General features: G+C 39.3%; 2 protein-coding genes across 5 annotated transcripts in view; one reads left to right on the top strand and one right to left on the bottom strand.

Moving 5' to 3' along the window:
* MCPH1 (microcephalin 1) overlaps positions 1-25,461 on the bottom strand; it is a 249,402-nt gene that overhangs the window by 87,615 nt on the left and 136,326 nt on the right. The window lies entirely within an intron of this gene.
* Positions 1-25,461, top strand: part of ANGPT2 (angiopoietin 2) — a 53,253-nt gene that overhangs the window by 15,258 nt on the left and 12,534 nt on the right. The window contains exons 2-5 of one of the 2 annotated variants that reach the window (XM_025886042.2): positions 13,223-13,378; positions 17,033-17,154; positions 21,513-21,745; positions 23,910-24,037. In XM_025886042.2, coding sequence (XP_025741827.1) covers positions 13,223-13,378; positions 17,033-17,154; positions 21,513-21,745; positions 23,910-24,037 — 639 coding nt within the window. Of the gene's footprint in view, positions 1-13,222; positions 13,379-17,032; positions 17,155-21,512; positions 21,746-23,906; positions 24,038-25,461 lie in introns of both variants that reach the window. The other variant, XM_025886041.2, reaches the window with a different exon arrangement.

Here is a 25,461-nt window from a genome sequence, read left to right as displayed (position 1 = left end):
CTCAGTCCCACTTCCTGTGCCCCCTCACCCCTCATTCCCACTTCCTGCTTGTCCCCTCCCCCCTCAGTCCCACTTCCTGTGCCCCCTCACCCCTCATTCCCATCAGTTCCTTTGCATGGCCTTACCCCTTATCCTCACTTGCATGTGAGCTGCTTGTTCCCACTGAATTAGTCAGTGAAGATGTGCATCTTAAGTGCCTTGTGTGAATGAGAGCCACTGCAGCTCTGAAAAAGAGGTGGTGGTGTGCTACATCAGCATATACTATCTCTTAAAAAGCACTCGATGATGTAAACATCTGACCCCTAAAGATGAAGCAAAGTGAGTCAGCCATTTCATGGTGGCTCAAAGTGATGCTGGGCCCCTCACCCCACTGAAAGAGAAATATCTCCTGAAAGGATTTTCTTCCCCTTTAAGTTGTGAGTAAAAATTCAAGCATGTAGAAGAAAAAGTCAATTCTGAATGACATGCTTTTTATAACTCATGGCAGTAGAGTGAAAGGGGATAGGAATTTTCCACTAGCTTCCATTGGAATAGACATGCATGCAAGGCAGTAGGGTTAGGGAGAAGGGGCAGACCTCCAGAACTGAAACTAATTATGGGAAAATGATTCAAGTCCCTTGTACTTTTACCACAAACATTTGGAGAATCACACTGAAAAGTTACTTCCACCCAAATTGCTTTGGTGTTCAAGAAAATTTGGCTTTTCTATATGTTATAAAATTAGTTCGACTTTGAACAAGTGAGGATGGCAAGCATGCAAACTATAAATTACATGCAGAAGTGGACCACCTTACTTTTGTGAAACTGGCACACACACTGTCCTTCCGCTACCGCACCAAACTCACATCAGCCCAAGGCAACCACTGCTATCCCCCAGAACATACATCTGCTGCTCTAAGAGTGTTCCTCTACAGTACACTACGCTTATAAAAGCTGTCAGCCTGAAAGCAGACGCGGTGCCAAACAAGATGGCAAGAAACCGGGCTGTTTTTCTTAATGGTTTCAGAATTTAGGAATATTCAAGTATGTGTCTTCAGGAAGATCTTACATAATTATCAGTTCTTTTTGATTTACTGATTTTCTAATCAACACTTCAAATCCTAGAGATCGCAGTTAAAGACAACATATGGATTGAGGGGAAGGAGAAGAGGGGGTAGATTGAGTATATAGCCTACTAAATGCAGGAGTCTATAAAGATGTTCTAAGACTTAAGCAATACCAGTGATTTAGCAGTGGGATATACTGGCCAGCTAGGCATCACTCAGCTTCTCCAACTTTGGAATCAAACTGGACACTGCCACCCTCATTTTGAGTTCCATGCCAATCGTCATGCAATATTTGCCTTTTGCAGCAGGGACCACCAAAAACCCGGCTTTGCACAGCGACATAATCTAACAGCGCTGAAACTGTGAGCTACTTTTCTTCTCTGATACTAATTCTTCCAGATGGCTGGCAGCCATCTCCCGTGGCTCCTATGGGTTTGCTGCAGGGACCCAGGGTGCCCTGGCAAACCGCTCGGGAACGGTGCTAATTTCTTCCACTTAATTTTTATGCTAACATAGCTCAGTGGGTATTTATAAGCCTGTTTTACCAATGAGAAACCTGAGGTTAAAAAAAGTTGACTTGGTAGCTAGTACGTCGTGGAGCTAGTATTCATACGCAGGTGTGTCTGAGTCTCAGAATCTATGCTGGAATGACAACTCCACAATCACAATAGCTTCAAGAATCACAACCTCTTCCCCACCTTCATCCAACACAAACAAAGCCACTTTATTTAGGTTTTTTTAAATCAGGTTGCTCAAGCAAGAACTACTTGAATTGGTTAAACTCAAAATATGATCAAATTCAATGGACTAATTCACGGATTTCACTTTTCTCAGAGTAATTCTGTTTTCATTCCAATGGGCAATGGGTAGCACAACTATTCAGAGAATAAATCATTTTCTCCCTACACTTGAAGCCACTGAACTCCAACAAAATGCAACCTATGACTCAGACATTTATTTATTTATTATTTATTTTTAGACTAATGGGAACTGCATGAATTCTTTCTTGGTCTTCCAAGAGCAAATGCCTTTTATGCTTGATCCGGAAAGAACTGAGTTTCGGAATGTGAAATCACTAATTTACCTAACTGAATACTTTTAACCCTCTTTGGGCAGCTGAAACAGTTTAATCTATAGCTCTCTGCAGTTGCTGTGAAATCACTTTTTCAAAGTTCATTTCTTTAGACGGTATTTAGGAACAAGCAGATGAAAGCTGCAGACAGAGGTAAATAAAATCACTCACAGCAACTAGGGTCATGGTGTCACAGCAAAATTTGTCAAACACTTCATTTCTAATATTCTTACTTTTAAAAAAAAACTCTTTCTTGAGGTCTAAAACACAGAAAGTGTATAAAGTATACAATTCTTAAATCGACAGATTTGTGAACTTTTAAAATGTGCATTTAGTAAGGCAACCAGCTCTGAGATTAAGATACAAAATATTTCCAGCACCTCAGAAGTTTCCCTCCTCTTCCTTCCCAGTTAATAACCTCGCCTGCACCACCATCAGCCCCCAACTCCCAACATTTCCCACCCAGAAATCATTATTCTGACTTCAGTCACCATCAGTAAATTTGGTCTATTCTTGAATGTGATATAAATGGGATCATGTAGTAAGTATTCTTTGGTGTGTGGCTTCTTTTGCTCCATGATGCCTGTGACAGCACTTAATTTTAGCAGTAACCTATTACGTTATTTTTAAAAGTTAAACTGCAGTATATTAGCACATCAAATCCATCCCCAAGTAGCAAAATTTAGAAATCAAAATAATCACTCTATTGTGAGAAAGCAACTGGTGGAAAGTGTTCATTAAAGAATGTTCTTTAGCCCTTTTCAATCTGGTACCATATAATTGGCCACAAAACATATCTCAAGTCCTCCTGACTTGGACATCAATAGATTTTATATATAGCAAGTCAATATATATGTCAGTATGCAAAGTATAACTCTATATGCTATATCTGTGTCTTCATCCAAATGGATTCCTTCTTACACTGAAATTTTATGCAAAAATTACTTTAGGATAAGTTAGTAATCCTATAGAAATAGAATAGTGTGCATTTAAACTCCATATGAATCAGTAACACCTTCATTTTAATGGGCAATTTTGTATATCTATTCTTACTTAACCAATGGAAAGAAAGCGACTCCCCCAATATATGAATGGCATGCCCCTGAAACAAAAGATTGAAATAAACTCCCTCTAAAAATGAATCAGAAACATCATCCCCAGAACTGGTATTTTGTAAAGAGAAGTTTGATACAACATGTATTTTGTAGGAGGATACTCTCTTATTTCAGGTCAGGAGACCTTGGAAGTTATAATTAGAAGCTCACTGATTTGTCCAAAGTCATAATCACTATTTGCAGTTCCCAGCTGAGGCTCTGTTCTCGTGAAGTCAAACTATAGCCATCCCCAGAGCACTGTGTGTGTGGCTTTTGGAACAGTTTCCCTGGACTGCGAGCCACAGACAGAAGTGGAATGTGCTTAGAGCTCTTGTATGGCCTTCCAAAGTGAACAGCAGTCTCACTTGGCTGTCAACATTTCAGAGGTGAACAGTAAATACTTTGAAACATAATACACTTCTTATCAAATTTCAGATCAAGAAATGAAGATGAGTTAAAATTAGCTTAAAAAAAAAGCCATACTATTCTGTCTTGCCACATAATTTGGGCACTGAAAATTGTTTTGCTTTCGCTGCACTGTTTCTGATTATAAAAAAATTCTACTGTTGATGAGGTTTTAAAATAAGTTGTTAACATGCTTAAAAATGCACTGCAGGGCGCCTGGGTGGCTCAGTTGGTTAAGCGACTGCCTTCGGCTCAGGTCATGATCCTGGAGTCCCGGGATCGAGTCCCACATCGGACTCCCTGCTCGGCAGGGAGTCTGCTTCTCCCTCTGACCCTCTTCCCTCTCATGCTCTCTATCTCTCATTCTCTCTCTCTCTCTCAAATAAATAAATAAAATCTTTAAAAAAAATGCACTGCAGCTTTAAAAATTAATGTACAGCTTTAAAGATTAACATAGCCTAATTAAACAAATAATTTCTATTCTCTAATGTGAGTTAAAAAAAAAGATTGATCACTTTGCTTCTGCAAAGCCCATGTAAATACAATTTCTTAAAGTATGTGCACACAGGCCACTGAATCATGTGAATAAATAGGAAAATATGAAAAATGGATAGCTTTAAACACTTGTGAGAATGAAGACTGAACCAGAGGTCAAATTAAATTAGAGGCAATCTAATATTTGACTTGAGAAGAGGTACACTTTCCCTCCTAAATGGCTCAGAAAAGTATGAACTTCAGCTGTTATAAACTCATAAAATTAAAAAAGTTGCAGCTACAGCTTTATCAAAATGAGAAGAACACACTTGCCTAAATATTTCCCAGGATTATTACTGCAGCAACTAGCGTTTGTGGTTTGGGTGGCTTTGTTCAGCTTCAGTGTGTGATGCGGAATGAAGCTCACACAGCCCTCCCCCACCGTACACAGGGCACTGTCACACTGTGCTCCCAGAAATGTCGAATCAGCTGAAGAGAGGATACAGAAGTATACTGTATCCCTTTATCCTAATCCACAGTAGAGTAGACAGAATGATGTTCTGGCAAGAGAATATGAACAGGTCAGAAGAGAGCTATGGGCCATACTGGAAAAATAACTACAGAAGTACATTTTGCTGACAGTGGGTCAGTGGTACATCACATACAGAAGGTGGGATACTTCACCGCTAAATGCTCATATAAATTAATCCAATGTACTCTGAGAGTCTTCCAAGGTTATCCCCCAAATTCTCTCCACCTTTGGGTTTGCTAGCCACAGGAGGTAAAGCAGCAAAGCTTGGCTGGAGGTCTGCTCTGATGTGCAACACTCAGCAGGGCGCCCAAGGCCCAATGCTGAGACTCTCCAAGCATGCCCATCTGCATTCCCAAATCCCCCTCCCTCTCTTTCCGTGAAAGAAACAACACAGGCTTCCTGCCTCCTTATAAAGAACTAGTTGGCCCTGAAAGTATCTTCAAGACAAAAATCATTTAAATTCTTTTAGCCTTTTCTCTCCTTTCCGGGCCTTCTAGTTTAGTAATTGTGACGGTGTACATTTATTTCATGTTAAAAAGAAAAGAAAGAAAAAAAAAAAAGCCTGCTCCATAGATGATCACACTGTCCCTAGAAATCTCCGCAGGATTTCAGCAAAGCCATAGGAATATAAAAAGAGACAGCAGAAAAAGGGCAGATAAAAGATGGAAACAAGCTTTGGGATCTGAATACTTCATCACAGAATTGAAAAAGTAACCCTGTTAACACCCAGTGGCACATTTTTTTAGGTGAGCACAGATAAATCAGTGCCGGGGAGGGTGCTGGACCCGGCTGTGGGCCACCTCACCTGGGTATTAATCTTTACTCGGCTATGAGCTCGCACTGGTGATCCAGGTCCTGGTACCTTCATTCAGAAAATGAGAGTTCAACAATATCATTGATTTCTAAAGCCTTTTTTCCCCTCAGCTTTTGACAGTTTATCATGCCACAGAGGAGTGAAAATGGATGGATATATCTATGTCTATATATTTCCATCTCCACATGAGGACATACGTGTGTTTATAAATATGCATATGTCTATGAATATACACATTTCAAAGGTACTATCTGCCATAGAGAGACACTAAAGTAATTTACTCACTTTATTTTTTCTCTCAGTGCACCTTAGTTTTAGAAAGGCAAGAACATGGTGGTTTCATTAAAAGAGAAATCTCCAGTTATATTGTAGCCTAAATGCATCAATCTCATTCCCAGAATTTCAACTGCTCCCATTTGTAATAATTGATAATTCAGTTTATTTTATAAAGAGAATAGCCTTCTCTTCCCTTTCTATCTCTGTAGGAAGCGTCACTACCATCTCCTAAGCTGAGAACAAAATATCCTAAGAACTAGAGCAATGCAAAAGTCTGCAGAATGTCTAACGTGTAGACAGTATTTGTGAGGTTGAAAGTGAAGTTCTCCTCAGACTCTTTAGCTGCTCCAACCTTGTCAGGTTTCTGGGTTCCGCAGATGGCACTCTGTGCCTGGGTTTCTGGTCTCCAGCCACATCCCTCTCTCCAGCATCAAGAGTCAATGTCGGAATGGCTGCTTTCCTGGCAGCTCTCCTCTGCAGCACCCCGTGAGCAGGTACAAGATCCCCACTGCAGCAAATTACTGGTGCCAGGCCCTTCCCACCAGGGATCCCCTGCAACATGGGTCTGGTGTCACTCCATTGAAGCCTCCTCCTCTGTCACAGTGGACCCTGGTCCATGGCCCTGTAGGTAGGAGGCACATGAGTGCTCTGGCCTCAGTTTTCTCCTCTGGAAACCAGGCCAGTAGCACCACCCTGCTGTCTCACGGAACACCTCCTCCAGCTGCTCCCAGGCCTCCCGGTGGGCAGCATCACAGACTGGGGCTCCCTGCAGCACCCCCAGAGCTCCTGCAAACAGCCCTCAGGTGTGGGAGAGCAGATGCCCTCGAGGTTACCCCTGCCCAAAGGGACGGGAGCCTTCCCTTTCTCGCCACAGGTGGAGGGTTCGGTGCTGAAACACATTTCCTACAGCTCCTCAGAAGGTTTTGTGGGATTTTTCGCTGGTTGCCGCCACAGTGGTGGCCAACCAAGTCCACACGTTTGAACCAGCCTCAGCCTCCCTACTTCCCTGGCCTGTCTTCCATGGCTGCTCCCTGGGAGCACTTCCTAAATAAACTTCCTGCACACATGCCTTTGTCTCCGGCTCTGGTTTGGGGGAAACCCAAGCTAAGGCACTAGGAGAATCAAGTGAAATTACTATGTTAACTAATTAATAAAGATATATTTAATATATATGGAAATATAAGATATACATAATATTTATATATTCATATATGAAGAAGTCAATATGTATAAAATCATTTTGCAATTGTAAATTGCTATTACTACTCTTGCTTTATATAAACATATACATCACCTTATAATATCTGCTGCATTTATGTGCTCCCTGCCTCAGGAGTATCTATAAGGTGTTGTGAGCCAGAGCACTAGTAAATAAATGGATAAATATATACGTACCTTAAGAACCCTCTAAAAAGTCATGCATATGTAAAACGTGACATCTTTTCCCATATGAAATGGCCAAATTCAATTATGTTACTATATACCAGCCTCATTATATTTAAGCTGGAGTATATTTAAAATGACTGCCATTGATGGAAAAAACAGCCATTTTATCAGTAGGAAATGACTGGAACGCTTGAGGGGAAAAATACACGTTCTCCTTGGATTCTGGAGCGATGGTAAGGGAAACACACAAAGAGGCAAAGAGATGGAGTTTATGGGATGAAGACCCCGAATTAAATAACAGAGAGAGAGAAGTAGTTACATTCACAAATAAAACCAAAGAAATATGGCTTGAGGGAGCATAGATACGCTGTTATTCAAATTATTTAAAATTTTATCAGTCACAGGAGGAGGGGCACAAGCTATTAGCTTTAGCATGGCACCAACTGGTGCCTGCAACTCTGTTCCTGATCATGTTTTCAAGTTTATAGTCCTCAGCAAGCACACTTTCAGTCTCTTTATGACCAGAGAAAAGAGGAAAGGGGTTATTAGACACAGTATCAGATAACAAAAAGTCACTCATAGATTATTAATAGAAAAAAGCTGAAAAGGTAGAGCAGAACAAATTAGTTAATAGGACTGGCTGTGGAGAGAAAGGGCGAAAATTATAGACAGTCAATGGAAGGCACGTGGCTTTGGTATGGACTATTCTAGGCTGGATAAATTCAACTAGAGAATCAATATAAAGAGGCAACAGAGGAACTTTCCAGCTGATGGGGCATTTGAACATTATCTCCAAAGTATGGGCAACATATTTGCCCACCGACTGCTGCAAGTGTTTCAGAGGACAAGGATGTGCTTGAGTCACGCATCTCTGAGCCTTTCCCTCTTTAACCTCTGCATCTCTCCTTAAATACTGCTGAGTACATAACTGCTTAGGAAGTAAAATCTCTAGATTAAAAAAAAAACACACACAAACTTTATAAGGAGCGGGAGGAAAGCCTATTCTGCCACTTTTCTGTCTGAAAACCTCAGGCGATGTTTCAGTTTTTTCATGACAGGGAACCAAGAACATTAGGTAAAAAGCTTTCCAAACAGAAAATCCCTGGATTTAATAATCTTGCCTCCAAGTTTTCAAGCTAATTTTAAGAGCACATGCTTTGCGTGTTGTTACTAGGGTGTGTGGCTGAAGAAGGGCTACAGATGTCCATATCCCGAGCAAACAAGAACATAAATCTATAGTCGTAGGAGATTTAAAAATCAATGAAACAAGTACAAAATGGTTTTTTGGGATATCAAAAGGCAACACAAGAGTGCGGTGGAGACCTTTGCGGAGGGCATGCGATGGGGTAGGGTATCACTGCAGAAGGGGGAAAGGGACCCAGGCCGAGGGAGATGGCAGACAAAGGCGGGAGGTCTGACGCAGCCCAAGGGGTCTGGCACAGCCAGGAGGAAGGTGCACAGAGGAAACCAGGCTGGGAGATTCGAGAGATCAGAAGGAGTATGTGCTGCCAAGAGAGGGAATCTGCACTTCATCTGCACTTCATCTTACAGGCACAACCTCGAGGGAGTAATGTGAGCTGCACAGTGACCACAACACTCGGGGTGGGGTTGCCGGAGTACAGTTGGGGGCTGTGTGACAATCCAGAAGACAGAAGATGGTAGACACTGGGCAGGAAGAAGGGATCAAGTCAGGAGGGATTACTGAGGTAGAAAAAAAACATCCTTTTTGGGGATGTGTGTGGGCAAGGGAGAACAGTTATAGTAATTTGTTTCTAAATTGCAATGCTAGAGATAAAATGTTTCCAGTGAAGCCTCCCACAATTTGTTAATTTCCCAGGGAAGTTAGAGCATTCAGAGGACAAAAACTAATTAATTAAAAGGTATCAGGGCACTGAGCTCTATTTAAAATAGAAAGGATCTCTCAACCAGGACTACATAGGTGGTACAAGACCAAGATCAAAATCTTGAAGTTGGGGATAGTTTTCGTACACTCTCTCTGTTTTCCTTTCCCCAGCCAATTTCAAGATTAGTTTCCTTTTGGTTGAAAAAAATGATGATAATCTTGGAGAGATGAAAGATAGCAAGGGAAGCGTTTTAATATGTAATCAATCTGCCATAGTTACCTTGCAAACAGACTTATTTTTCCTGTCAAATTTAATCATTCCAAATGTTGGAGAAGTAATCAAAACCTTCAGGACATATTTTACATTAAATATATATCTTTCTGTAAGTTAAAATAGTTTACTCTGGTTGCTTGAACTTCAATGCATTGCCAACTTTTCTGAAAGGCTATGTTTAGAGTGCATTCTTTTTTAACAAATCAAACCAATACTGAGCAACAATCCATGCAACTACAATGACAGTGATAGCCTTGAACTGTTCCTTGAATTTGGATAATTCACTTGAACTCTAAGGAAAGAGAAACACCTTAAGGACTTTCAGTGCTTAGACCAATAATTTAAGAAGGGGCAAAATGAATGTCCACACCATCCTTTCAAACTGTAATGGGGACCTTTTTTGGGGGGGGGGCACTTAGCCTCACAAATCAGAAACAGTGCATAATCATCTTCTGACATAAAGGCAATGTCAAACATTCCTGCCAAACATGAGTGTGCGAAGCCACCCGTGTGAAATGAGGAAGAACCCCGTCTCCTCCCTGGGGAGGTTCAAGTATCTTGGAACTGTTTTGAGAAAAGCAGCTAAATGCAGATGGCAAAGACAGAAACAGCTGTCCAAGGAGAGGGGAGCGTGACACTGCCAACAGAGCAGGGGAGATCCTACCCATCTCACATTTTTCCTTGAACGAAGACCTCCTTATAGTAGAAGAGAATTGCACTGGGCAGATTTCTGTATTGCTGGGTTTCAGCTGCAGGCAATAAAAACAAGTGATACTAAACAGAAATACATTCCGGAGCAATAAACTAGAAAGAAGGAAAAGGCAGGAATAGGGTGGCGTGGTGCCCGGGCTGAACTACCATGCCAGTCCTAGCGCACGCGCCTAAGATCCGGGGTGCCTGGAGTCCCTGGAAAGAGCGAACAGAGGAGCAGGAACATCTGCAGCACGCAGCAAACATTAACTACGGTTACTGTGGCTGTTCTTGTTGCTATTGCTTCTGGGACGAAATACGTTCTTCTTTGTTGTTGAAGAGTACTCAACTGTCACAACACCCATTTCTCTTAAAATCTTAACTTATGTTCACTGCTTCAAGTGTGAGAGCACAAATCTTTTTGAGAATCAACACAAAAACGTCTACTTCTTGATATTTCTGTTTCTGTCCCACTTTTTTCCCCAAGACTTCAATTAGATACTGGATCAGTAGCATACAGAATTTTACTTTATTTAGTAGTATATACTGTATATAGATACTAGCCGCATATATACAATGTATGTAAGATCTATACATACCCACACAAACATGTACTCCATCCTCCTGAAAAGCTGAAGAATAGTGACTTGAAAGTATTTTCTTTTCTATTGTTTTCAAGCTTAGAAAAAATTATGGCAATAAAGTTAAAAATTTTACTTTTAAAAATTGGGTCTTTTATGTCTTTTAAAGTTCTTGAGACTAATTTTAAATGGAAAATTGACTTTAAAATTTCAAATTATAAATAAGTTTCTCATGTGTCCTGGCGGTTGTAACCACATTTGACTCAGTGGTCCTAGAATGGGGTGGGGGAGGACTGAAGGACCCATTTTCCTCCTCTAGTAAATGATTTAGAGCGACAAAGGACTGAATCATTTTTATATAGTTAAGTACTAAAATCAATAAGAGGATTAAGACCTTTATTTATGCTAGTTTATAAATTATTACTTTAGAGTATGGACTTAAACCAAACTCCAGCTTGAATATATCTTGAATGAGTCCAAACTTCCCAGAATAAGTCTTTCTAAATATTATCTTTGCTGGGTGTTAAGAGTAACTAAGACAACTCCTCTGGATGACTTATATAGCTTTAACTTTAACCTCAAAAATTCTATTACTCCCATGGTGATGAGAGAGAGTGAAAGAGAGAGTGTGTGTGCGAGTGTGTGAACAAGAGAGACACAGACAGAGGGAAATAAAGGAGAAATAAACTTCTGTCTGAGTTCTTATAAATTGTTTAAATCATAAAAGTTAAATTTTAAAAAGGCAGGGGAAGGAAAGAAGAATACATTAAGAAAAGACACAGGCACTAAAAAGCTTGAGCTAGTTATCATTAGCTAGTTAATACAGGCTTAACAAGGGTTTTAGTCTTCCGATTTTATGAAGTCTATACTAGGGGTATTTCTTGGACTGCCAAGAAATAGCACACGATTTCATTTTTGACAGTGGTATAATCTATTTTTATTCATATGGAGAAGGAAAGGCTTCAACTATAAGATTTTACAAGAGATCAGAGGGGCAGGAATTGTCAGAATGGTGCTATCTGATCTTCCCATTGACCAGGGGAGAACCCGGAAGTGACCGTTAACTCTCAGATAACTAGCAAGGAGGGAGATGAGAAGCACACAGGGGTAGGGACAGAATCGACGGCAAGCAAGAAATGGAGGCAGCAAACCCAGAGTTCTAATACCAACCCTGAGACTTCTTATACCACCCAAGACACAGTTTACAAAAACTGCACCAACAAAAAAGTCCTTAAACTCTAGGGGAGAAACTCCACCATTCCTATTTCTCACTTTGACAGGCAGAAATACAGAATTGCTTCGTGGTTAAGATTTTAGGAGAAACGATGTTTGATGACTGGCCCTATGCATGGTTTCTGTGCAAAGAATTACAAGTTTTAAGGAAAGACATTATAAGCCGTTTTATACTCATCTTTCAGTTATTCAATTTAATTTTAAAAATTCTGAGTTAGAACTATGAGAAAAAAATAAGGTTTTCTGTCCTTGTGAACTTGTAGTTTGGGTTAAAGAATAGAATTGTGGCTCCTATCATTGGATTACCATGAAAAACAAAGAAGAAAGGAAATTACATTTTATGTATCCAAAGTTATGCAAACACAATGACTAAAAGCACAGCTTAGTTAATCCTTCAAACATTTCTCTGACCTGTCAGAAACTCTCTTCTATACACGGGGACACCGGACTTCAAACATTTCTCTGACCTGTCAGAAACTCTCTTCTATACACGGGGACACCGGGCTTCAAACATTTCTCTGACCAATCAGAAACTCTCTTCTATACACGGGGACACCGGGCTTCAAACATTTCTCTGACCTTTCAGAAACTCTATTCTATACAGGGGGACATCGGGCACCCCTAAAGTTAAGCAACATCCCTAGAGTCAAAGAAAAATAAGAGAGCAGGTGTCCATAGCCTAAAGCCCACATGCTCTTTCCCACATGCCTGGATGCCCTACATTTGTATTTAGTTGTATGATTTTACTGTCAAAGATCATAGGTACCTATACCTATGGCAGTGACATTAGCTTCTTCACTCTCTTGTGCTGAAGCTAATATTAAAATGAGTTGGCATGCCCACATACCCGGCATGTGGCGTGATAAAAGTCCTAGTGTAGGATTACACATCTGCCTGGTATCAGGAATAAGGAACTTGTGAAAAACACATACATGTTAGGAAAGACTGACTGGGTCTAATGTGTGCTGAACAAGGTAGAGGCAAGTTGGGGGGGTGCTGCAGAACGTGAAACTAAGGGGTGATGCTGTGAATGACGGGGTAATCCAATGGTGAGCCTTTCCTCATACTCTTACACAGTCTTCTCAAGTCTCTATTTCAAGAAACCGTAAGTCTAGTACGTGGGAGAAATAGTGATGCTTCTTAATACCAAATTGTCCTTTCCTGCCTAATGAGGACAGAGCTGCAGCTGGACAGAATGCCTGCTCACAGCACCCCCCTCTGCCCACCTCTGAGTGGGGGCCTCACCGCCTCCTGTGCCGGTCACAGCGTGGGCTTCTAGAGGTGGCTGTCTCCTACACATGACGTGACCAAGCTGCCGGTTTTAAGTCAACATAAAACCACACTGTATTGTACTACTAGCGATAAAAACACAGCAAGATTAGAGCAAGGCACGGGTCTTCTAACACATTTTTTTTTTTTTAAAGGAAAAGGGAAAATACTTAGGAATGAGGTTTCTGACCATTTGACTGATGACTGTCTTTCTGACACATGTTCTTTTCTAGCTTGAGAATTACATCCAGGACAACATGAAGAGAGAAATGGTAGAGATGCAACAGAATGCGGTACAGAACCAGACCGCTGTGATGATAGAAATAGGAACAAACCTACTCAATCAAACAGCAGAGCAAACACGAAAGTTAACAGACGTTGAAGCACAAGTAAGTAATGGAACAGAAAACACATTAACGGTCCAGCTAGATTAGCGACTAGCAAGAAATCGGGCTGCATGGTTACCCAATTAAATAGTGGAAAAATGAAGAAAGCTTGACAGTAGCAGGAGAAAAAAATTGACACAAAAATGAGAATTTGCAGTTAGGTAAGAATTTAAAATCAGTAAATACAATTTTCATCTTTTTTTTCCTTAAAGATTTATTTATTTATTTTAGAGAGTGGGGTGGCAGGGGAGGGGGGGGGGGGAGGGAGAGAGAATCCCAGGCAGATTCCCCACTGAGCGTGAAGCCAGACACGGGGCTCGACCCCACGACCCTGAGATCCTGACCTGAGCTGAAATCAAGAGTTGGACGCTCAACCGACTGAGCCGCCCATGTGTCCCCATTCTCATCTTTAATACTGAGGTTAAATTACATTTTTTCTAACGACACGTGAATCATTTCATATGATGCATACTCAACAACTACAAGATAAATGCTCTTCTACCTCGCTGGGTATCTTTTGGACTCTGGATAAGTCCTTAACTTTTTTTGTGCATTTGAGAAATGAAAGGCACTGAAGAGAGTGCAAGGAACTTTGTTCTTCAATCTAACTTTTAAGATAAAACCAAACCTCAAAGAACTGTGAAGACAATCTGTGGTATGAGTTCATAGACAAAGCAGCAAAGAGCTCACATGCAGCAGCGGCTGTGATACAGAGGGCTTACCCATCCGCAGAAGGCTTCGAGTCCCCTGATGGCTCTAGTCCCGCCATTAGCTGGGGGAGCGAATCTGAGCAAAGGCACTCAGCTCTTGGGGGCCTCGGCTGGTTCTACTATAAAGTGAGGGCTGGGTCTTACAACTGGCTGCTAAGTGCCCTTTTAGCTTTCAGATTTTACGAGCTGCTGATTAACAGCAGTAGGAGACAGGAATATGAAGATAACAAAAGAATAACACCAAGACATTAAACATCAAAACACTGCAACAAAATTCATCGAGTCATGACAAATGACACACGTGTGACTGAGTAAGAATAGTCCGGGGGTGGGGGTGGGGGGCACCTGGGTGACTCAGTCGTTGGGCATTTGACTTTGGCTCAGTTCATGATCTCAGGGTCCTGGGATCCAGCCCTGCCTGGGAGGTGGGGGGGAGGGAGGGGGCTACTGTTCAGTGGGGAGTCTGCTTCCCCCTCTGCCCCTCCCTCCACTCATGCTCTGTCTCTCTCTCAAATAAATAAAATCTTAAAAAAAAAAAAAAAGAATAGTCTGGTGGGGAAAAAAGGACTATTGGTGGAATTTATTAAGATGCTCCCAGTTCAAGGCTCTTCATTGGTGAATCTGCTTTCTGGTTCCTAACCCTGGATTCTTTATAGGCTTATGAAGTTAGTACCTTCCTACTCTGAGTTGTAAGTAATGCTTTAATAAAAAAGAGAGAGAGGAAGAGAGAGAGAAAGAAGATTTAATAGTAAATAATTTATACAATGTATATTCCTATATGCTACTTCAGCTAAAAGAAATGCCAGACATCAACAGAAGGGGATATGAGGTAAGAGAAATGATAAGCCTCTCAACTGAAATAAGATCACGTCTAGAATGGTACAGTTATTCTTTCATTGTCCCCCTAAGGACTGTTGGATAAAGTAGAGAAAACAGTAGGAAAATGGTTGGAGAATAAAAGATTTTTATCTGAGACAGAATAAGAAGTCACTTCTTTACCAAATCTTTCCACAATATTAGAACAGTGTAGGAAAAATATAACTATATTACACGACAGATCACAAGATATGAAAATTGTAATCTCAAGAGGTGATAAAAGATAACAATTTTAAAGTAAATGTATCAATATATCCATAATTATTAAAATAAATTATTAATGTTTAAGCCACATCCCCCACCTTTTGATAGCAAAACTAGTGGGAAATCAAGCTCATCCAAAAAAGTGTCTGGAGAGTATAACAGTTCTTATATTTTCAGACAATGGTAATCAAGTGTAAGACATAAAGCAATGCTGTAAACTGTTACTACGTCCTATGTAAGGCAGGCTTTCTAGCTTTCATTTAACTTTTGTTGGGTCACACGACTTCTTTAAAAAAATCTATTGTGAAACTAGATATCATATGATCTGTGATAACAGGAAAATTGGAAGGTGACTGGAAAGAAAACAGCCTTTAATGTCCAGCTAAACACATTAAAATGGCTGAACCTAAGCAAGGACATCAAGGGACCAAATTATGCACTAAATCTACTGTGTGAAATGGGTTCAAATCCAAACATAAAATTTTCTGATTAGAAGATTCTTGTAGCCTGTCAGAGTGAGAGGCTATTCAACTGGACAATGAGGGATAGGTGCAGGTCTGATATCTTAGAGAAAACAGACAACCAGCTGACCTGGATAATTTAGATAGTCACCTACAGCTGGAGACCTTTGGGAAAAGTGATGGAAAACATCACCATTGATCCTGGGTCAGTTTGGACCTATATGCCATCCTCCCCACCTCTGGCCCATTGTGCTCATTTTATAGCCCTTAGGAGTTGAATAAAAGACCCCAGTTTCCAGTTCCTTTTAGCAATAAGCAACACAGAGTATTTGAGCCCAAAGAATATGTAGGCCAAATCTATAGTCCAGGTGTTAATATTAAAACCCAACCTTTCTGCTGGCCAATGCCTTCACTCATTCATAAGATTGTTCATGGTATGAACTCATCCTGCTTTGACTAAGGACAGGACTATCCCTAAAGCTGCCCAGTGAGACCTGGCCAAGCCTTTTATGAATGACACAGACCCTGAGCAAACAATGGTTCTTTCAAGGACCCTTATTCCTGGGCAACAATTCTGCCTTACACTTACACGTGATGTCACGTCCTGAATAACCATGACCCAGAGGATGTGAGTAACGGACTCTTCCTGCTAGAAGGCAGTCAAATGCCAAAGAATTCATCCTTAAATTTGTTAGAACACAATGGGAACAGCGATATTGCATATGGCGTATGCCAGAGAGGCCCACAGAGTAAAACTGAGCTCCCACGTCATAGCGATGTATTATTGTTTCTTAATTGGTCAATATGATTTTTAAAATTAAAAGAGGGGGAGAGAGAGAGAGAGAGAGAGAGAGAGAGAGAGAGAGAGAGAGAGAAAAAGAAAAAAAAAAAAAGGCTAAACAAGTGAATACAAACTAGGAAATGCCGGGCTAAAAATGAGCTACGGTTTTATAGAATGGAAGCATGTGACTTCTAATCATGTCGTCTACTGATAAATAAAAGAACAACATTTTGTTTTGAGCGGAAGCAAAACCTTTTTCATTTATCAACAACTTCTGATGTATTAAATATGACCATTCTATACTCCCATTTGTCTCACTGTGTGAAAAGAAATGCTAAAATATGGCAGAACAAGAAGAACAGCATTATATTATTTGACACAAATACCACTGTCCGGAACTAGTAAACACTTTCCAAAAAAAGACACGGTGGAAAAAAGACACATTCTGATGCAGTCCAGGACCTCAAGCCTTTTCTGAAAATGAAGAATATGCCAAAATAAGATACTTGGGTAAATAAAAAAAGTGCTTTAGTTATGTTTTCCTATAATTTAGCTGACTTAATTAAAAGGAAGTTATATGTAACTTTAAACATGACAAATAGGAATTTTATTTTGTTACATTTAGGTATTAAATCAGACAACAAGACTTGAACTTCAGCTTCTGGAACATTCCCTTTCCACCAACAAATTGGAAAAACAGATTTTGGATCAGACCAGTGAAATAAACAAATTGCAAGATAAGAACAGGTAATAAAAACACACAAAAATGTTAATTCAGAATTGCACACTTTCTAGATCTGAAAGCCTATTTCATGTGACTATTAATTATAAGCATGGCTTCCAAAATGACATATTTCTTAATGTGTAGTATCAGGATCCAACACCTTGTGAAGGAAAGGTAGGGAGAGGGTTTGGGAAGAAATATGGAAGTGACCATGCCTTCTAATCCAGTCTTCGATTTTTTTCATTCTCTGGCCCCTTAAAGATTCTCTTCCAGTGATTCCCCAAACTCTGCCTCTAATACTGCACATTTTAATCCATGAAAAATACTGCCATTGTCATAGAGTAAAAGTAACACTGGTCTAGGCATTAATAGTTCCTTTGACTCTGGGAACTTCGTTGTTTCCAATGCAGAATGATCCCACAGCTGGAAAACTACACTTCTACTGCAAACACACACGCACATTTCATGATACAATTGTTACTCCTAAAACATATGATAAAGTAAAAACAGGAATTAATAATAAATATAATATTGATATTTAAACAAGGTCTAGATAAATCCCAAGAAAACCAATACAGAAACAAACTTGGGGTGATCAGTGGGGATTGTTTTCAAAGGTTTACTGCAGTCGGGAACATAGAAGGATAATTGTGCTTATTAACCTGTTTCTAACAAGACTTGTCTACATGACGGGGAGAATGGCTAGACAATAATGTACTCTATTTCACAGCTACTTAATTTCAATTATGTAATTCTTTATTCTTAAGTAAAAGTGATGATGAACTTCATGTCTTACAATCATTCTTTCCTGTTAATCAGGAACTCAGCTGAAATAATTCTTTCTGTTCTTTGGGTAACAAGTTTAACTCATTATTGATTTAGGGTTTTGAAAAGCAGATTTTTTAATTTTTATTTTTTTGCAAATACATTTTTTAATTCTTTAGTGTTTCAATTTTTTTTCCTTTTGCAAAGTAATAACTAAAAGTTTGAGACCAATAATTGAGATACAACAGTCCCTCCTATTTCATTTTCTTAAAATGGTCTTATTTAATAATGTTCTCTTATTTAATGATGTTGCAGTAATGGGAAGATATGGGAGCTGAATGATTACTCTAAGTGCTTGCCAGAGCAATACTGTCCAGGCTATGTCCAGTTTGTTGAACGCAGCCTGGTATTGAACACTGCCCCCTCCTTACGTTTCTAATTCTGTATGCTAAAACACTAATATCATCAGTTAAGTATGTCAGTTATGTCACCCGAGTATCATCTTTGTAAATATTTGCCAAATCATATTGCCTTTTGCCTAGAGAAGTGCAAATCTGATTTCTGAGTTCAGACACACTGTTTAATGTTTTTACTTACTACAAGTAAACTTTGTTATACACAGTCAGCTGGGATTGCTTTGAAAGACAATCAACAACTTTCCCTACACATCTTTTGATCATCCATGATTTGGTAAAATTTCTTTGTATGTTAAAGCTTTACAATGTATAAAAAGGTAATTCCAACCATCCCATAGCTTGTTGTCTTTTCTGATTATTCTTGTATATGGGATCCTTCACATTTTTTTTTCACTTAAATCTTTCACATTTTCCCCCAGTTTAATTGACGTTGACCAATGACACACTTTTTCGGTACTTAGAGCCTACTTTTACATGACACTAAATTTAAACAACACATTTTCTCCATAAAAGCACCTCGTCAAACACACCTAACAAACTATAATTTTAGGTGACTTAACAATAGCAAAGCACCACGACTTGGATTGCAAACATCTCACTCAGAATGGGGTTGTACACGGACTGTCCCTGAATGACCTGCCAAAGCACAGATCCTGAGAGGGATAGCTTGTTATCAGCGGAATTGTCATAAAAACCATATGTAACAAATCCATACCTGCAGGAAGAGTAATCTTTTTAGCAGCTGCAGAAATCACAATCTCTTGTATCACGAATAGGAAATGAAGTGACAATAGTAAGATTTCCATCAATGAGTGTAAATCAATAAAAATAAGAAAACTGTGCAGATGATTCTCCATCTTTCAGTGAGTTTGACATGCTGTGTTTTCAGGTGTCTTATATTTTGACTAACCTAGGATTTTATTTGCGAGAACATCATTACAATTATCTATAAATGTTTTGCACATGTGACAAACCATACCTTTAAATTACTTTCAGTATTTCCTCCAAAGTGCAACTGTTTTCATTACAAATAGTTTCAAATGAAGTCAAAGTACTTATTAGGGTCAATGTTTTTCTGAGAATTGCCACTATCCCATTTTTAGGTTCACCAGCTGAAGGTGAAAATTACTATGTGATTTTCATCTTATCATTCTTTTTTTTTTTCCTTCTAAAAATAAATGATTCATTTATGGGCTACTTGTACCAGTTTAATTAAACGGATTATTGTTGTGGTGATTATTGTTATTGAAAAGTGCTGCCACTGTTACTGTCCCCTTCTGAAGAGCCTTGGTATTTTTTAAAATATTTTTTTAATTAAAAAAAAATCTATCCCCCAGTTACCCCAGCCCCCCACCCACCTCCCCTCCAGCAACCCTCAGTTTGTATCCTAGAGTTAAGAGTCATGGTTTGTCTCCCAAGCCTTGGTATTTCTGCCCACACAGGATACTTCCCCACACTTCTCATCTGACCATGAGCTTTGTTAACAGAAAGATAAGGTAGAGCTAAGTCCAACTTCTATGCTGATGATCGAATTGATTCTCCTATCAGAAGATCAAATACTCTGCTAAAGTGTGAGCTGTCAGACAATGTGTGTATTCCTCATGCTGCTCCATCTCCTTTCTTCCACCCCCCACCACCCTCAGCCATGGCATTGGTGGCAACGTGCCAAGTCTTTGCTATGAATTTACACTCTATTTTCATCTACTTTATCCTGTTTAACTTTATCCTATTTAACTTTCTCTCATTTAAAAACTGTTGATTGTCACTCATTAAATGGATTTCCCAAGCCAGTAATGGGTCCCAATCTGCATTTTGCAAAATAGTGTGATTAATACAAGCCTGGATCTTCAATCCAGGCTTGTATTTTACCCTAATATTAACTATTTTAGATCAAGATGCAACTGCCCTCTGGAGCTATACTGGTAATAGGTTTTGGAGAAAGAAACTTTTTTTTTTTAAAATAACTATCCACCCAGGAGTGTTCACACTCTGGACCACAGGATCGTCCCATCTTTATTTTATGCCTCCTCACAGAATATTAAAGACAACAAAAAACAACTGGATAACAAATTTCAGCAATGTCATTTTGAAGGCAGTATAGATTAATAACTTAAAAATGCCCCATTTATTTTATGTTAATTGTCTAGGTCAAGCATCACAGGAGCGCTTCCAAAGCATATTGCCTGAATGCTGATGGTACGAGAAAATGATTTTAGGGCAAAAACGGAAAAACTGTACGCATTTATTTTTAGGTTAACTTCTGCCCACAGTAAGTCATCTTGGTTTTTAAATTAATAAAAGGGATAGACAATTAAAAAGTAAGTTGGCTAATATCAAGAAAAATAAGAAATAACAGTTTAAAAATAAATGTGATAACACTCATGAAAGTGGAATGCAAATAAATGCATTACAGTAAGTGATTATTTTTTGACTTGGTATACTGACCGAATACTTGCTGTCATATACTGATCTGCAATGACCTAGGCTGGGATAAATTTAAGAGCTGCAGTTGAGTTTCTAATAACAATTATTAAAACTGATCGTTAATGCTTATAGGTAAGACCTACCATGGGTAGTCAGCTTCTTGGCTGAGTCATGTTGCTTGCAGGGTTAAAGATGCAGAAAATCTGACTTTCCCCAAAAAGGCACAGCAGGCTTACAGGTTATTTGAACTAGAAGGGACCTCAGAGATCATCCTCTAGTCTACTGCCTCTGTTTTCAATATTTATTTCTACAGGTGAATATTCACTTAGGTAGACATGCACCTGAGATCCAGAGTGGGGACGGCCAGGTAACACAGGGAGTCATGCACAGACGTGAGGCTCTCAGCCTGGGCTTTCTGCTCACCTTTCCACCCGCCCCCGTGTGCTCCCAACACTGAGGCTGCCTTCTTGGTGCATAATTCCATGGTCCCCTACAGCAAAACCATGGTCTTCAAATACTCCATGTGATAACTTCTAATTGCAGACTGTACATCTTTGCCAGGGTATTTTATCCTCACATCTCTGTCATACTTATTTATCTAACGTTCTCGGCAAGTTTGAGAGCTTCTTCAGGGCCATGGCAATACCTTCACTGTGTAGACAGAGTGTCTTAGGGAAGCAGAAATTCAATAAACATAAAAGATGATATAAGAATTATGAAACTGACTTGATGTCCATAAAGCAATCACTAAACTAACCATTATTTCCCTTTACAAGTTTCCTGGAAAAGAAAGTACTAGACATGGAAGACAAGCATATAGTTCAACTACGGTCAATAAAAGAAGAGAAAGATCAGCTCCAGGTGTTAGTATCCAAGCAGAATTCCATCATTGAAGAACTAGAAAAACAACTGGTGACCGCCACAGTGAATAATTCAGTTCTCCAAAAGCAGCAACATGATCTGATGGAGACAGTTCATAATTTATTGACTATGATATCAACGTCAAACTGTAAGTCAAGTTTACATATCATTTTTTCCATCAGCTTTAATTGCCATTATTTTGTAAGTGAAACTCTCAAAATTCCAAAAAAATTCTCATCTTTCTGAAAAGGACTATTTCTTTTACATGTTTCCTATGAAAGCTTTACAGGGTCTCATCAGAGAACCAATTAAAAAAGGAGGAAGTAACTCCACTTCCAGTTATTTACCTAAAGGATACAAAAGCACTAACCCAAAAAGATATACACACCCCTATGTTTATTGCAGCATTATTTACAATAGCCAAATTATGGAGGCTACCCAAGTGTCCACAGATAGATGAATAAAGAAGATGTGAATTATATACATATATATATTATTCCATTATTTGCCTTTGGCTTATTTCACTTAGCATAACACTCTGTAGCTCCATCCATGTTGTCATAAAGGCAAGATTTCATTCTTTTTTATGGCTGAATAATATTCCATAATATATATATATGTTATTCCATATATATATGTACATATATATGTACATATATATTATTCCATTATATATGGAATTTGCCAAAGACAAATAAGCCAAATAAGCCAATAAGACAAAGACAAATACCATATGATTTCACTCATATGTGGAAATTTAAGAAACCAAACAAAGAAAAAAAGAAAGAGAAAAGAAAACAAAAAACAGTCTCTTAACTACAGAGAACAAAGAGATGGTAACCAGAGGGGAAGTGGGTGAGAAAAGCAAGTCTAAACCCAGAGGACTGTTGTGAAGACTGACTTAATACTTGCACTGACTGGCATAAAACTGTCACTCGAGAAATGTCTGCTCCCTTCTCTCAGCTCGTCCTTAGATATATTTTGCCTACTTTTTTACCTTTCTTTTCTTTTTTTTTATTTTGGAGGGAAGAAGGGAGGCATCTTCAGTCATTAATTAGAAATGGGATATACAATCTGTGTGGCATTGTCATTTTAAGTTTTTTTTTTTTCCTTAAGCAAACTGGGTCTAGTTCTTACTATGGTTTATTTCCCAATGTCCTTTAAACTTGGATTCTTTTGACACAGACACATTTTGCATATGAATCATGTGAAGATATTCCTCACTTTCATAAGAAATATGTTCTCACATCGTCCTCAAATCATGTGGTTATCCCAGTACTTTTTCACATTCATAGAAAAGGAAAAGACAATCATCTGACATCTGGTGAGAGCAGGATAATGTGAGGTGTTAACTCTGATGCGCCAGAGTAGAAAAATCATGCAGCTCAAATCCTGGCAGAAAAAAGTACAGGAGAGAGTGTAGTAGAAGAGGCTTTCTTTTCCCAATGCGCCTCTAGCTGATGTGAAGGTCGAACCTCTGTCTACCTGTGATGCCTACCCACACATCTAATCCATACGCCCATGCTCTGCTGGGTCTCTGGAATGGATATAAATACCTGCAGAAAAACACACACTCTCTCTCTCTCTCTCTCTCACACACACACACACACACACACACACTTTTTTATGGCAAAAAGGATTGGGAAGTCTAAATGTTGAGAGCAGAGTAAAAATCTGAAGGAATTTCATAAACCTAGAATTTTTAGACTTAGAGTAAGAATTTCAAAGACATAGATAAATTAATGGTAGGCTCCTCTTGAACACTAACTATAACGGGACAGTTGCTAAAAATCCAAAGAATATTTTTAATATCTTTATCCAACAGTCTAAAGAAATCTATCAAGACTTATTCTCAGATATTTACCTTTTAAAAAAAGGAGAAAACTTACATCCCCAGCCTGGATAGGATAATGGCTAATGGGACATGCCACGTAGCCTCTGTAGAGGGAACACTGTTTTTAGATACATTCTTTTTTTATTCTTTTGCAATAACTTTAAGTGATTCTACTCAAGACGGAAGGTTTTTCTTAAAGTAATTGTTTACTATAGTTAAGTGCAAAGTACTTGCATTCCATATTGATGATGAAAAAAAGGAAGTATGGATTACTGGTGATAATCTTTGAAAATTAATGGAGAACAGACTGAAGGAGTAATTTTTTTGGAAAGGATAAAAACTGGTGTGTCCTTTCTACCTATTATAAGAATTCAAATGTAATAAAACCTGAGTGCATCTCGAAATAATACTTTTATCTTTTCATGAACCCCCGTTAAATGCTTTCCTGGTTTTTTTTTTTTTTTTTTTTTTTAAGCAGCTAAGAACTCCTTTGATGTTAAGGAAGAGCAAGTCATTTTCAGAGACTGTGCGGAAGTATTCAAGTCAGGACTGACAACCAACGGCATCTACACGCTCACGTTCCCTAATTCCACAGAGGAGATCAAGGTACGGTGTTAGTCTCCTGGTTTCAGCTGCCTGGCTATAAATAGCTTATTTGAGAAGCAGAGGAACCACATAATGCAGTTCACACACCCAGACCCTTCCCAACGTCATGCAGAGCCAAGCAACAAATATTCACGGAGCGTCTGCCTCACACAAAACACCTGCCAGGGGCTCCACATCCAGTCACCACATACACATACAAACCGGGGATGTCAACGACGTAGAAATTTTCTATGGCATCATGAGAAGATACGTCAGTCTCATTTTCTCCTTGTGTTTGACTTAATCGTCATGCTGTCAGTTGTTTCTCTTCAGGTGTCAAACTCATTTCATTGCTTTTCAAGCAAATATCCTCCAAATACTAGAGTTCAAATAACCAAATAGTTTGTACGTCAGTTGTTCTTTCAAGGAGCACTGGTATTCCATCAAAAAAAGTCTCATTTAGCTCACAGTGAAAACAGACAAAAAGCTTTCCTTGGACACAACCATAGTACCTCGGTTTGCATAAGTGATGTATAGACATTTCCCATTTCATCATAGAACATATAAGAGGACACATACTCAGCAGGAGAGACTTACTAAAATTAGTGCTTTTTACTGCTTTGTCAAAGATATCCCAAAGTGAAATCGACTTATTTTTTCCCCAGTTGCGAGGGTGTGCCGAGAGCATAGAGTGACTCAAATATAGGGTGGGCTATTCCCTTCATTCATTCTTGGGTGCTGGCAGTCTCCGCTCAACCCCCCCCCCCACGACTCTGCCCCACCAGTGCAAACGCTGTCACAGTGTCAAATGCCAAAAACGTCTCAGTGTCATTATGGAAACAGTGTCAGCCTTGTGGACTTGCAGCAAGGGTCTCGGGGACCCCCAGGAGTCTGCAGGCCACACTATGAGGATCACTGGGGTTTGGCTATTCCTACCCCATCTAATGTAGGCTGGAAGACTTAAAACACACCTTCAAAGAGTGTGGCTCATTTTCTTCTCAAGTATTTGAAGTTTATTTCAAGGCATAAGCTCAATTACTTTGTGGAAACTGAACCAACAACCAGAACTTACCATCAGGAAGAGTTAGTACATAGCTTAACTCAGTTATTCTTAGTCATTCTGGATTACTCAGTGAGCATGGCTCCTGATGTTGCTCTGGGAGACACTGAGCTTTAGATGAAGGGGAAAAAAAAGAAAAAACACAGCCCCAGGGAATATTACAATGTGGCTTCTCAGAGAGGTCTGATAAGGTAAAATATTACAGGAGATTCTGTGTGAAGTGTTACATAATTAACAGATGACTGCATATATTATATGCTTATAAAAATGTCTGCATTTCATTGTAACTGCTACAAGTTGAACCAATGTAAACACTTATAGAAAAGGCCATCAATACTGTAAAAAATGGAAATTTTAGAGGTTCCTGGAACCATTATCTCTTTGA

Source organism: Callorhinus ursinus, unplaced genomic scaffold (genome assembly GCF_003265705.2).
Source record: "Callorhinus ursinus isolate GAN/ISIS: 27379988/994484 unplaced genomic scaffold, GSC_fseal_2.0 scaffold17, whole genome shotgun sequence".
Classification (NCBI taxonomy): Eukaryota; Metazoa; Chordata; class Mammalia; order Carnivora; family Otariidae; genus Callorhinus; species Callorhinus ursinus.
The sequence above is the reverse complement of the archived record's forward strand: the minus strand, read 5'-3'. Positions and strand labels throughout refer to the sequence as shown.